Source organism: Abramis brama, assembly GCF_963993115.1.
Source record: "Abramis brama genome assembly, chromosome: 4".
Lineage (NCBI taxonomy): Eukaryota > Metazoa > Chordata > Actinopteri > Cypriniformes > Leuciscidae > Abramis > Abramis brama.
This window is the reverse complement of record NC_139966.1, coordinates 33,254,347-33,269,690: the sequence shown is the minus strand read 5'-3', so window position 1 is coordinate 33,269,690 and position 15,344 is coordinate 33,254,347. Positions and strand designations below refer to the sequence as shown.

Genomic DNA, 15,344 nt, shown 5'->3' with positions numbered 1-15,344 from the left:
GCATCTGCCAGTCATCTTGTTTCTCATTTCCATCACAGCTCAACTGCAACACAAGCACTGAATCAAAAGCAGCAACTGCAGAACTTGCCTGAGCACAAATTAGTGCAGTACTGCCGAACTAGGTGGAATTCTATTCATGACATGTTCGAGCGCTTACCAGAGCAAAGATGGGCAATATCAGCTGTCTTATCAGACAGAGCTTTCACTAAACTATCAGATGCACGAACCCTCGAACTGACTGATGATAGCTGGGGAGTTATGGAGGAACTCTTAACAGTGCTTCACTCACTTAAATGTGCCACCACTGCCTTGTGTGGAGAATCTGGAGAATCCATCTCCATACCCAGTGACAGCAACTCTTCTGTCAAAACACCTCAAAGAAATCCCAGGAGTCTCCCAAAGTCTCTCAGTTCAAGCAAACAGTGTCTACTTTACTGAAGTGACGACTTGCACCTACAGACAGGGGCGGATTGGCAATCGGGAATACCGGGAACAATCCCGAACGGCCGGTCCATTTCAGGCCGAACTGGCCGGTGGTCAAAGAGTTTTTTTTTTTTTTTAATGATATGCGTCCGGCCTGGGGTGCATTTCCCGAAAGCATCGTTGGCCAACTATGGTCGCAAGTTCATCGCAATGTCCATTGAACTCTATTGGTAACGAGGGAACTTGCGACCATAGTTGGCTAACGATGCTTTCGGGAAACGCACCCCTGGCCGGCCGCTCAGCTGCAGCGGAACGCTGTGTCTGTGTGTGTGTTTCAGACCGGGCCAAACCAATACTTTCAATCTTGAGGGGGGATACGAGCGGCCCCTTCCAACTTGGACTGATCCTTGTTTTTCCTGACATCCGATTGGCTCAAAGGCGCCGATCAAAGGAGTTTACTTTCGGTCAGGTTTAGGTTTGGGTTTGTGTGAATGCAACAGAGACGGACGGTAAAAATGGCGAAAAGAAGAGAAAGAAATGGCTGCCGAAAAAATAAAAAATTATTAAGAATTAAAAAGAAAAAAATGTTGGCACAAGAGGCATTGTAGTTTTTGAGTATCTGAGTGGGTATGTGTGAGTATTTGTAACTATTTTATCACTCCAACTGACTGTACACATGACATGCTGGTAGTTAGCAGTATACTGTGACTTACTGTATGTGTTCGAGATTAGGTTTTGCTGACCTGGTTGTGTTCAGTGCAGTGGTGACTTGCTTATACAACCTGAGGAGGCAGGTGTCATCCTAAAGTTTCTTTAAGGTCTTCAGCATAATCTGATTCTCTTTATACCATAAAAACACTATTAGAATTAAAATAACTGCAAAAAATCATTCTGTTCATGCACCAAGGGTACTCGCGTAAAAGGCCTCTCCATCTTAAAGTCCCGGGCTGAATTTCAGTACCAGTACGTCCCTGCCTACAGATGTCAGCAGCGCTTGCAAAGTTGCGTACATCACATCCTTCCTGGATCCTAGACACAGAAGTTAAATGTGCTGTGCAAGCCAAAATGTGTGAGCTCATCTCGAACAGAAGAGTTAACCGAATCAGACGAAACACAACCGTTGGCCAAAAAGCCACAAAGTGATTCGCAGTCTGCATCTGCAATCGCAGTCTTGTTTGGTGAGGACTATAACGTAGAAATCTCAGACACAACCGAACTAAATCAGTACTGCCAGGACATGTGCCCATCCATCCACATCGACTCCATGAACTGATGGAAAACCAACAACCACAAATACCCTTGACTGGCAAAATTAGCAAAGGCTTACTTGTGTGTGCCCACAACGTCTGTGCCATCAGAGAGGGTGTTCTCTGTGGCCGGACTAATTGTACGGATTACGCACCCGTCTTCATCCCGAACATGTGGACATGCAGATATGTAATTATTATGAAGACAGACTTTAAAATTAATGTTCACATAAGTGCCGTAATTCAGGCTACTCACAATATGTTTTAAAGTCCGCGTGAACCAGAAGTTGCAAATGACTTTTCTCCAGTGTTGTGACGTATTTCCCAGTGAAAAGGAATATTGAACAGAGGGCAGGGTTTTACTCTAGCGCTCCTCCTCTCCATCTCTCGCTCATAACAGACTAACGGTTTGAGGGGAGTGGTTAAGCGTTTCCTAACCCAAGCCGTCAAACCTACATCATCAGAGAAGGAACGCCATTCCAGACCGGAAGTAACTTTTCAGACTTTGATTAAAGATTATGACGGCAAACAATTTTTTTCTGTGTATTAACTTGCACGGATACATTTTTTACCACAAGACTAGTAATATGCGCTAACAACGTAAATAGGGTCAATTTTGTTTTCAGTTGGACTTTAACGTGTTATGCCTGGCCTAAAATCCTTATGGCGAATCATTAAGGTGATGTTCATGGATTAATTACTCAAACTGTTTTGATTTTTTTTAATTGCTATGAATGTTCAAGCTCATTTCTGAAATGGAAATGTCCTATCCTTATGAGCAGGTATGTTAATTAATTATTAGTTAAGTGCCGTCATTCGGTTATGTTTATTATATTAAAGGGTTAGTTCACCCAAAAATTCTGTCAGTAATTACTCACCCTCATGTTGTTCCATCAATTTTCGGAACACAAATTAAAATATTTTTGATTAAATTTGAGAGCTTAATTCTCACTCCTCCATAGGCTTCTATGTAATTGAAACTTGCCGGCCCAGAAAGTTAGTAAAGACAATGTTTAAAATAGTCCAAGTGACTACAGTGGCTCAACCATAAGTTTATCAGACGACGAGAATACTTTTTGTGCGCAAAAAAAAAAAGTTATTCTTTATTCGGCTATTCATTTTCTTCAGTGTGGGCCTCTGACGTGAGTTCACGAGAGCGTCACGATGCATGCGCGAGAACTGAGAAGATGCCGCCCTGACATAGCCGGAAGCGCTACACTGTCACTGTTTACAAGCAGAGGAAGTTGCTGTATGTAAGCTATTGAATTTAAGGATAACAAGGATAGCATAGTAAAAAGATGCATTGTAAAAAGCTAGGCTACATGTGTAATAACTCTACAATAGAAACAACCTACTTACTCTACAGATAGTGTGCCACCCAGTCCTTCTAGCCTCGGACGTCGCTTCCAGTTCACTTTAGGCAAATAAAAAATCATTTCTAAAACACTGCGACTTAGCAGGGGCGGAAAACTGGGATCCTCTGTTATACAGCAACATATACTTGTCGTCCCATTGTCTTGAGTCATCCATTGCTCTCTGTCTTTCAGAAGCTTGGGATTGCGGTTGTGTTGCAGCCTCTTCCATTTTTTGTAGTTCAATAAATGTGTATTCGGGTTTGAATAAGTAAGGTTGGTTAATAAAATTCAAGTCTTCATCTACGTCGAAATCTGCGAACATATTTACGAATACAGTTTTATGTACAGCACAAAATCTGCTTCCTCTGCTTGTAAACAGACAGTGTAGCGCTTACGGCTATGTCAGGACGTCATCTTCTCAGTTCTCGAGCATGCGTCGTGGCACTCTCGTGAACTCACGTCAGAGGCCCACACTGAAGAAAATGAATAGTTGAATAAAGTCGTTATTTTTTTGGGGGGGGTTTGCGCACAAAAAGTATTCTCGTCGCTTGATAAACTTATGGTTGAGCCACTGACCAAGCTGTATTTCCGGCAAATGACTGACTCTACCGACTGAGCTAGCCGGGCAGCCGCGGTGACCTCCTGCGGGCTGGTCGCGGTTTTTATCCGTGCCTAAATTGCGCCCGTCAAACGGAACCTCACATTTCGCAGAGGCTTGGCATAGCGTCTTGCGGGTAAAGTCAGGGTTAAGCCTAGAGGTAGGCTTAGAGTGTACTTTGTAACCACCAACACAGCCCCAGAATTTAGCACACGTGTGTCCACTAGCGCATCCGTGTCATTTAGGATGCATGACACGACCTTTCTTGGCCCCTTTTAGCGTATACAGCTTGGTCAGTTGCCTTGTGTTCAAAGAAGACAGCGGGTGTTATGTGAAAGTTTACATCAGCTCAAGTTTGCTGTTGCGCCTGGATGGAATGTTCATGTTTTGTTCCGGGTGGTGGAGGCCTGTGTTCCAGAGAGGTCCTGCTCAAAACTAATTTTAAAACACCATTGAGCATCTGTAATAACTTCCGATACTGATCAAATTCGGATTGTGTTCGCACCAGTAACTTGTAACCTATCAGGCTCTCAGGCATGAGGTCAATCGATTTGGCATAGGCCTATATGTACTAGCGTTTTTGTAGGTAAAGTTCCGGTTGGAGGTTGTGTCCCTCCAACCCTTTGTTGTATGGCTCACTTTTGCCCTTGGACATTTGGAGAAGTTTGCCTTCGGTAACCGCTCGCTCACTCGACAGACCGAAATGGAACTTTAGCTCCTGGTTGTGTTTGTGCATATTATTGGCCTGCTCTACTGGGTCAAATTGTATCCCCCAACAACAGATATGGCTAAAACAAACAAAGTACACTCTAAGCCTACCTCTAGGCTTAACCCTGACTTTACCCGCAAGACGCTATGCCAAGCCTCTGCGAAATGTGAGGTTCCGTTTGACGGGCGCAATTTAGGCACGGATAAAAACCGCAACCAGCCCGCAGGAGGTCACCGCGGCTGCCCGGCTGGCGGTACCTGACAGCCGTGCGGCTGTTTCCAACAGCCAATCTCAAGCGCGATCTCCATCTTTATTGAGCGAATAGCGTTCTCGGACTTCATCTTTGTCAGAGTTCCTCGGCCAATCACGCGTCGTATCTTCATCTTCATCTTTGCTTAGCGAATGGCGTTATCGGGCTTCATCTTTGTCAGAGTTCCTTGGCCCAATCACGCTTCGGATCTCCATCTTTGCTGAGCGAATGGCGTTCTCTGGCTTCATCTTTGAGAGGATTCTTTGGCCAATCAAGCGTCGGATCTTCATCTTGCAGGCGTCGTCACAGATTATTTTTTATTCTCAGGTGTACCCACGCCGAAGTATTGCTGTTCATTCATCGATTGTCAACAAGTAAGATTAACAACAATAGACTAATACATATTTAATTTTTCTTCTCGTATTTTATGATCCATTAAGTTGTTTATTGTTATGATCTATCGCGATCATGATCTGCTGGCAACCTGCAGCATAAATGTTACTGTATGTTTTGATGAACTACTGTACATTAACATCAGCAACAGATTTCATATATTGCTAACTTTTTTCGTATGTCATGCTGCATTAAGGTATTTTTTAATGTTATGGATCTATCTATCTTGATGAGCTACTATATTGCAGCACTTTTCATATTACACTTTTTTTTATAAACTACATTCTACATTAACCACAACATATTTTTATTTGAATTTAAAATGTAATTTTATGATGCATAAAGTTGTTTAGTGTCATGATCAATCTTGATGTAAGTTAGTATACTGCAGCACTTCTCATGTTATTGTCTCCAATGATGAACTACATTAACAACACTAATACATTAATGGATTTTTAGCTTTCAGTGTTCTTTAAGGTGTGTTTAAAAATGTCATTATCGATCATGATTCTGGTGTGTAATTATAGTAGTACATTATCAAATACAGTAATAAGTAGTCAAACCATAGGCTAGTGTTTAGCTAAAAAGACTAAACATGTTTCAAATGTTCCAGAGATGTCTAAAAAGTCACACAAGGCCCTGGGGGACGATGAGTGGATGTCCAGCCTGCGGCGGTTTGCCAGCACAGGGGTTTGGCCCTCGGAAGTTGGCAACAGACCTGCCCCTCGCCAGAAGAAATGGTTTGACCTCTTTCAGAGGGTATGTACAGACAAAAGTTAATGAGAAAACATGCTAAAACTGATTTAACATAACTTAGAGGTCTTTATTTGTACAGATAGATAAATGTCCAATGCAGGTCCGTCGCCAGGCAACACTTTTTGGTGGACCACAGAAATGCCTTTGTGGATTCCATCCGCCTAAGGTATGCATTTCAGACTTTCAGGTAATCATCTCTTACATCTTACTTCACTGTAGGACCACACAATCATATTTGTGACTCAAATGCCTTCAAAGTACACTTCTGTGGGATGCAGCAATAGTCTTTGAAATGTTGCTTTTTTTATAAAGCTTGATAAAGTGATACTGCTGTTTTACACCCTTTACCGTAGATAACAATTTTGGCTATCTAGTCCCATAGCTCCTCCAGCGATTAAATAGCCAGAGATAAAAAAAATGTTTTTTATCAGAGATAACTTCTGAAATGTTTTGGTTTTTGCTCATTTATTCAGAAAAAATATTTTGTATAAAGCTTTTAAATCTTACCTAAAAAAAAGTTGATGTGTCAGCACTCATTACCATTACCTATATCAATAATATTTATGTTATTTATATAAGACAGTCAATTACAATTTGAGTGGTGATTTGCAGTTAGGCTCTAAAATAAGAAATATTATAATGTGAATATATTTAATGTGTGTCAATATGAAATATCAAAATAGATGTATCCACAGATTACGAAGCACAGGTTTTATTTATGACCTCATTACAGATTAAAAAAAAACACAACAAGCAAACAAAAACACTGAAATGTAATGTAAATAAAAATTGCCAAAGAGACCAGTTAGTATTGATTTTATTTTTATTGGGTGTTATATTTATACAGCTTCTCCTTGCTGCTTCTGCCCTCAGACTCTTGCTGGTGTACAGAGACAGATTGTCCTGATTAAATGTATAAATGTCTGTTAATGTTAGATTTTGGCATGCCTGTGCTTATATAGATCTGTAAAAAGTACCATGAATGAAAGATGAATAAAACCTGTTTTCCTCATTCTTGATTGTTCTTTACCAGGCCACAAGTGCTCCACCTGCATCCACTCCTACCGCGGTCCCAACCTCTACCTCAGCCCCGACCTTTACACGGCCTGCACTTAACTTATCAATGGTAACACATTATTTTAATATTTGAGTAGATTACCTCCTCCACAAGCAATTATCTCCAGAATTTCCCAATGCCTATTACTGGTGGGCTGGAAGATTATTTGTGTATTCTTCAATAGGGAATTAATATCTTCAAATTTCCAATGCATGTATGATATTACATGCATGTCAATCTGTTCTATAATCTCCCTCTTTTAGTTTACAAAGCCACGATTTGGAGGATCCATTAGTTCAGCAGCCAAACCCAACCTAAATGTACCAAGGCGGATTCAGGTCATTTAAAAAGACCTTTTTAAGAAAATATGTTTCATCATCATCATCATTATTATGTTTGTTGATAATGTACAATATGTATCTTTACAGCCTGGTAGTCACAGTCCGCCTCCTTCAGCCAGACCCAGTCTTTCACCTTCATCCAGTCCTTCTCTTTCAACCATTCAACCGGCAACCAGTGCTTCTTCTGTTGCCAGACCTCCTTCTGCAGCCAGACCTCCTTCAACCATTCCGTCTCCTGCAGCCAGACCTCCTTCAACCAGTGCTTCTCCTGCAGCCAGACCTCCTTCTGCAGCTAGTCCGACTATTACATCCTTGGTGAGTGCCCATCTATTTTTTGTGGCATCTCTTATTTCCTGTGTGTGAAGTAAATGTGTCTTATTCTAAAAATTGGGGGTACATTACAAAAATGACTTTCAGTTTATATATTTGTCATAACATATCTGCTAGTTACCAAGCATAATCATTAAACACCATCTTGATATTACAAGGGAAATTATGATTCCCTGGTGAATTTGTCAACCGTTACATACAAATTGAATGTTAAACTTCAAGTAAAACATGTATCCAAGCGTTATTTTTTCCCATTCACCCATGTATACAGTGATTTTTAAAAATAATTTAAGAATATTTTTGTGCAGATATCATGTGATATTCACAGCACAGTCATTAAGGACAGGAACTTATTTTTTATATTAAATCTGCCTAAAAGATAATTTTGTTTGAACATATATAGGCTAATTATCATGAATGGATATGAAATGTCCACTAATGCCCCTTGTAGAATTACTTGTATGCAAACTTGAGAGAAACAATGTTTTAATATTACATCTCTAATATTTCATTGCTTTTGAATCAGGAGGAGCATGTTGCCCCTTCTATGCCCGGACCTGCTCCTGCATCTGAGCCAGATCAATTTTGGCTGCCCACTAAAATGAGGCAGACAATCCCCTCACAGGATCAGAGGTGGATTGCTTCTGCACTCTTTCACTCTGGCAGACTTCGGACAGACTTGAAGCTCTGGTATGAGCCACCCGTCCCTTCCCTCATCTACCACCAGGCTCCATCTCCAGATCGCTTTTTTAATCACAGGCTTCTGGTATGGATGCCCTACCACTTGTGGAAGTTCAGACTGTTCTGTCCTGCATGTGGAAAGCAGCTGACTGGCTATGGCCTCCACAAGAGAGCACGGAAGGTCCTGGACATCGACAGGTACTACCTCATGGTAACAGAGACTCTCAGGTGTACTGTGTGTTGCCTGAGTTACCTGTCTACCAGTCAGACTGTCCTGGACCAGCTCGACGTGCCCCACAGAAGACTGTTCCGTCTGATTTTGACACAGAAGTGAGTTACAATCTACACGCCTTGTACAGAATTTTGGAATGTGTTTATAATAAAGACATTAATATTTCATAATTAATAATGTATTTTCTGAAGCAGAAATGTGTAATATGAAGTAAATGCAAAATAAAAGTGTTTTTTTATTTAGCATAAAATAAATTACATAAGCAAATCTTCTCTTCTACACAAAGGTATGCTTGTGACATTCGTGTCATTCGCATGCTGAGGGAACGGACGCTGGGCAACAGTCCTACAAGACTCGTCAAACAGCTGAGGGAGAACCATGGGGAGGAGTGGCTTGACCGCTTGGCGCACTATATGGAGGAGTGTGCTGGTTTTATCAACCGCCCCAGCCTCTTACCTGTCATGTGCCAAAAGCCTCCAGAGCCCATTGATGTCCCTACTAGCAAGTGGCTGCTTTCAGTTTATGGGAGGGACATTATCAGTCGCATAGACCACATCAAGGCTAGCATAACCTCCACGTTTGGGACCATTTTGAAAATGGACTCAACAAAACAGGTAATTGTTTGACATTATTACTGATGTTTAACTGTTGTGAAGTTTGAAAATGATTTGTGTTATGCTTTATTAATATTTTTAATTTTGTTGATTTTAGATCACAAAGAAGTTGGCAGGCACAGCCAGGGGAACAGCACAGTGGGTGACTTCTGTTGGCAATGAGACAGGACAAATTCTTATTAGTGTCTTGACTGCTCAGGAAGGTCCAGCACTGGACACCATGGTCTCCGGACTGATTCACAGGTACAGCCAGGCGGCCGTGGCTCCACCACTGTTGCTGTACGTGGACTGTGGCTGCTGCATAGAGAAGGGGCAGAGCAAGCTACAGGCCAGATTTGGAGGATGGCCTGATCTCAATATCAGGCTGGACATCTGGCACTTCATGCGTCGGCTGGCAGTGGGGTGCACCACTGATGCTCATCTTCTCTACCCAGTCTTCATGTCACGTCTCTCTGCATGCATTTTTGAATGGGACCCAGATGATGTGGCTTTGTTGCGGCGGGCAAAGAGAGAGCAGCTGCAGGAGGAAGGTGTGCCTGTCATCACCGATAACCTTGTGGACCAACGCATCACCAAAAAAGAGCTGGCGCTCTATTGCCGTCGGAGGACTCGTGGGGTGGAGTCCACAACCCGCTACCTTGACAGGCTTCTGCAGGAACTGATGGGGGATAAGGGGAGAGATATGATGGGGGTTCCTCTGCTGGACACAGTGAGGATAGAGCACATCTGGCGTGTTCAGATGAGGCATGTTAAGTGCATCCAGGATCCACCAGGTGTTTTTCTCTACACTGTGACAGGCACCACCACCACCAAGGGAGGATTAGTTCTCACGAAGTACAGATGTGCTAGGGGCTCGACCTCCCTTGAATCTTTCCACCTCCACCTGAACAGGTTCATTCCAGGTTTGTGGCTCATTGTGTTTGCAGTATAGTACATATTCAACACAATAGAACATGTAATATCACTTTATATTTTCTGAAGGAACTCATTATTCCAGTTTAATGGTTTTCATTGTTCACTTCTTTACAGGAACCAGTGCTAACACACTGAATTTTCAGTTGTATCTCCTGGAAGGCCTGAACAGGTGGAACCAAGACCGGGCAGCAGCATCAATTTCCACAAAATCCTCCCCTCTTCTCACCTACGCAGGGCAGGTGGTGCAAAGCATCAACACCAACAGCCTGAATGTTTTTGGAGAGAAGCTTGTGCCCACCTTCCAACCTCCTGCACAGTACACTGGTAAGACTCTCACAGTACATTTGTTATTTGCTAATGAAAGGGCTAAATGTTTAACACACTGCATTCTGTTTTTAGGGGAGCCAATTGGAGTGGACTATCTACTTAGTCAGACAGGGCAGCCACTTCAGTCGATGGATACTGACAATGAGCAGACAGACCAGCTGCTGGAGGAAGTGAATGTAGATGAGCAGGATGAAGGATTTGAGGAGGACATCAATGAGGACCCTACACTGAGTTTCCTCCTTGAAGATGAAGCTAACTGTAACCCACCTACAGTTCAGCCTGTTCATCCCTCATCCCAGTCTGCTGCTGCCTCATCCCTGTCTACTGCTCCTTCATCCCAGTCTGCTGCTGCCTCATCCCAGTCTGCCTTCTCCCAGTCTGCTGCTCCCTCATCCCTGTTTGCCACTGCCTCATCCCAGTCTGCCTTCTCCCAGTTTGCTGCTCCCTCATCCCTATTTACTGCTGCCTCATCCAAGTCTGCTGCTCCCTCATCCCTGTTTACTGCTGCCTCATCCCAGTCTGCTGCTCCCTCATCCCTGTTTACTGCTGCCTCATCCCAGTCTGCCTTCTCCCAGTCTTCTGCTCCCTCATCCCTGTTTGCTGCTGCCTCATCCCAGTCTGCCTTCTCCCAGTTTGCTACTCCCTCATCCCTGTTTACTGATGCCTCATGCCAGTCTGCCTTCTCCCAGTCTGCTGCTGCCTCATCCCAGTCTGCCTTCTCCCAGTCTGCTGCTCCCTCATCCCAGTCTGCTGCTGCCTCATCCCAGTCTGCCTTCTCCCAGTCTGCTGCTCCCTCATCCCAGTCTGCTGCTGCCTCATCCCAGTCTGCCTTCTCCCAGTCTGCTGCTCCCTCATCCCAGTCTGCTGCTCCCTCATCCCAGTCTGCCTTCTCTCAGCCAGCTGCTGCCGCCTCCTCCTCTCGGTCAACTACATCCATAGTCCAGTATGCACCAGGTTCCCCCACTCAGGTGCCTGAGGAGCTTTTGGTATGTAAATTTCACAAGGAACTTGCCACGAACAGAAATTAATTTGTAATTCAACAAACTGATTAATGCTACCATTAAGATGTCATTTCACTAATCTCTTTTTTTCTTTACCATTTAAAATTATACTATTTTAGGCTGTGGATGACCAAAACATTCCAGGAATGGACCGGGTGGACAGACTGGCTGAGTATTTGGTAGAGCTGAGGACAAGCACAGGGTTAACACTGAGCAGACAGCAGGTATGCAAACATTTTGAATGTTTGTTAACATGGAAAAGACCACACAAAACACAATGTGACTGTAATAACAGTGTTACTGAACTATGTATGCGAAATTACCAGTTTCCTTTTAACTCACCTATGCCTCTATACTTCTATCCTTCTTCAGGTTGATGACATTGTGTGCTTGTGGCAGAGCCTGCTTGAATATGACAAGCAGCGAGTGAAGTTTGCTGCCAGACACCAGGACAGGCTGACCACAGGGAGGTTCAGGTCTCCAAAAAAGAAGGCTGTTTTCACCCCTGGAGTGGACAGCCTGAAACGGAGTGTGTTGGCATCTACAGCTTCACCTGCCCAATGGCCAGACTGCTGTCGTCTCGTGGAGGCCATTTTCATCAGGCTCTGTCGCATCCATCAAAGTCCAAGGAAGAAAGAGAAGGTGACGCTGAGTCGCTGGTCTCTTGTTTTACAAGATTACAGAAAGATCCGGCAGCTGATCCTGTCTAATGGTGCCATCATGCAGGACACTACTCTCCAGCTGGTGGAGGTGAATCAGACCACTCTGGTTCAGTGGCACAACGGCAGGATTAAGAAGCAAGATCAGACTCTTCTGCTTCAGGGGATGGATCTGCCTGACCCTCTTGGTCTTGCTGCTGAGGCTCTCCCACCTGCCAGTGTCCGTGCTGTTGCTCCACCCCAGGTCCAGGGAGAGCAGCATATTTACAAACTGCCACAAAGCACAGCTGGGCAAGGGAAACTAAAAAGACGCATCATTGGCAATACAACTGAGGCAGTCATACTCAAGCTGACAACCCTGAGGCCGATAATTCCTCGGCCTGTTGGCAACCTTCAACCCCAGCTTCCAGAACCTGTCCTTCCCAGCCCCAGCCCGACTGTCCCTCTTGCCTCCCACACTACCCCTACCTTCACACTGTTTGTTGTCCCCCAAAGCCCTCTTCCTATAGCCCCAGCGACTCCCAGTTTCGTCCTCCCACCTCCTGCCACGGTCAGTCAGTCTCAACCCACTGTCCCTCGACCCTACCACAGAAAGGTTGAGGCAAATACCTGCAGGAAGTGTGGGCAATTTAGGACAGCAGCGACCGGGCACAGCCAGTTTAGAGGGACTATCTACTGCCCTGTCACAGAGACACTTACAAAAGAACAGTGGCTTGAAAAAGTAAAAAAAAAGAAATAGTTTTACAAAGTTTCTATCTTTGTGTAAGCGTTTATTACTATTATATTTGTTATTTATTATTAGGTTAGTGGTTCGACCCCACTCAGGGACTTTTATTTTAATTATTTTATATGTTTTTATATATTTTTAAATACTCATACTGTTTTTAATTTTGTGTGTTTACTACTGTTATTATTTATCTATTTGTTATTGTTATTATTATCACTATTAGATGGGTGGTTCTTTTTGTCATTTTCCATGTTATATATATATACTCTTTATTAATATGTGCATAGTTTAATGTTAAAAATAAAAAACTTTTTATTGTTCATAAAATAGTTTCTCATCATTCATTAATCATTCAGTGAGCCTGAGTCAAAACATTGTTGTTATTATTATTATTATTATAGGCCTATATATCTCATGTTATATATATACTCTTTATTAATATGTGCATAGTTTAATGTTATATTTTATTGTTAAAAATAAAAAACATTTTATTGTTCATAGAATAGTTTCTCGTCATTCATTAATCATTCAGTGAGCCTGAGTCAAAACATTGTTATTATTATTAGTATCATAGGCCTATATATCTCATGTATAGCACATTTCAAGGAACTCCATATTCATATGGGTAATTATTAAATAAGAACATGTATCGATAAAAACACTTTTTTAATAAAATAAGTGTTAAATCATAAAAGCATATGAAATGTATACATATAGGTGTATATACATATATACATTAAGAAAAGAATGCTTACATTTTATGCAGTTTCCATTGAAAAATCAGTATCAAATCACAAAGAAATTAACCTTGGTGCAAATTATTTATTTTCATTCACAATCAGCTTTCTTTGTAGACTTTGTAGACCTTGTCCGAGGTGGGACTCGAACCGATGTCGTTCACGTCAGTGATTTGCCCATGAAATATATAAAAAGGCAATTTTCTATAAAATATGAATACCAATCTACCAAAAATCACACAGAAGTGTGAATGGTGGGTTTGCCTTTTCCCTTTCCCTTCATTTTTCTCTTTTTTTCCTTCTCTTTTCTCTCTTTTTCCTCCTTCCCCTTCTTCCCCTTCTTTTTCCTTCTCCCCTTCCTCAAACAGATTATTGTTCCCCAGCTTTGGCGGAGTCGGTAGAGCATGAGACTCTTAATCTCAGGGTCGTGGGTTCGAGCCCCACGTTGGGCGTATCTCTTAGTCCTCTCTCTTACCAACGGGGTCTCGGTTTCCAGCGTGCAAACCAGCGAGTCTGTCATTTGCCGGAAAAGTCCGAGTCTGCTTCTTTTTTTTTCTCTTACCCACGGATTGGCTCGCCGCAGGTCTCTGTGGCGCAATCGGTCAGCGCGTTCGGCTGTTAACCGAAAGGTTGGTGGTTCGAGCCCACCCAGGGACGAAGGCTGTTTTTCGTTGACGTGCTGCCATGTAACCACCAACACAGCCCCAGAATTTAGCACACGTGTGTCCACTAGCACGTCCGTGTCATTTAGGACGCATGACACAACCTTTCTCGGCCCCTTTTAGCGTATACAGCTTGGTTAGTTGCCTTGTGTTCAAAGAAGACAGCGGGTGTTATGTGAAAGTTTACATCAGCTCAAGTTTGCTGTGGCGCCTGGAAGGAATGTTCATGTTTTGTTCCGGGTGGTGGAGGCCTGTGTTCCAGAGAGATCCTGCTCAAAACTAATTTTAAAACACCATCGAGCATCTGTAATAACTTCCGATACTGATCGAATTCGGATTGTGTTCGCACCAGTAACTTGTAACCTATCAGGCTCTCAGGCATGAGGTCAATCGATTTGGCATAGGCCTATATGTACTAGCGTTTTTGTAGGTAAAGTTCCGGTTGGAGGTTGTGTCCCTCCAACCCTTTGTTGTATGGCTCACTTTTGCCCTTGGATATTTGGAGAAGTTTGCCTTCGGTAACCGCTCGCTCACTCGACAGACCGAAACGGAACTTTAGCTCCTGGTTGTGATTGTGCATATTATTGGCCTGCTCTACTGGGTCAAATTGTATCCCCCAACAACAGATATGGCTAAAACAAACAAAGTACACTCTAAGCCTACCTCTAGGCTTAACCCTGACTTTACCCGCAAGACGCTATGCCAAGCCTCTGCAAAATGTGAGGTTCCGTTTGACGGGCGCAATTTAGGCACGGATAAAAACTGCGACCAGCCCATGGGTGGTCACCGCGGCTGCCCGGCTAGCTCAGTCGGTAGAGCATGAGACTCTTAATCTCAGGGTCGTGGGTTCGAGCCCCACGTTGGGCGTTTCTCTTAGTCCTCTCTCTTCCCAACGGGGTCTCGGTTTCCAGCGTGCAAACCAGCGAGTCCGTCATTTGCCGGAAAAGTCCGAGTCTGCTTCTTTTTTTTTCTCTTACCCACGGACTGGCTCACCGCAGGTCTCTGTGGCGCAATCGGTCAGCGCGTTCGGCTGTTAACCGAAAGGTTGGTGGTTCGAGCTCACCCAGGGACGAAGGCTGTTTTTCGTTGACGTGCTGCCATGTAACCACCAACACAGCCCCAGAATTTAGCACACGTGTGTCCACTAGCACGTCCGTGTCATTTAGGACGCATGACACGACCTTTCTCGGCCCCTTTTAGCGTATACAGCTTGGTCAGTTGCCTTGTGTTCAAAGAAGACAGCGGGTGTTATGTGAAAGTTTACATCAGCTCAAGTTTGCTGTGGCGCCTGGATGGAATGTTCACGTTTTGTTCCGGGTGGTGGAGGCCT

The 15,344-nt window shown here is 43.5% G+C and overlaps 1 protein-coding gene across 1 annotated transcript; it reads left to right on the top strand.

Moving 5' to 3' along the window:
• Nucleotides 1-5,590: 5,590 nt before the first annotated feature.
• LOC311082172 (uncharacterized protein) lies at nucleotides 5,591-12,627 on the top strand (the record flags this gene model as incomplete). Its single annotated transcript, XM_084112911.1, has 12 exons — nucleotides 5,591-5,734; nucleotides 5,811-5,897; nucleotides 6,765-6,857; nucleotides 7,052-7,126; nucleotides 7,217-7,444; nucleotides 7,986-8,470; nucleotides 8,659-8,986; nucleotides 9,084-9,888; nucleotides 10,016-10,225; nucleotides 10,301-11,214; nucleotides 11,349-11,453; nucleotides 11,602-12,627. 12 exons carry the CDS (start codon nucleotides 5,591-5,593, stop codon nucleotides 12,625-12,627), a joined length of 4,500 nt encoding a protein of 1,499 aa, XP_083969037.1.
• Nucleotides 12,628-15,344: the final 2,717 nt, after the last annotated feature.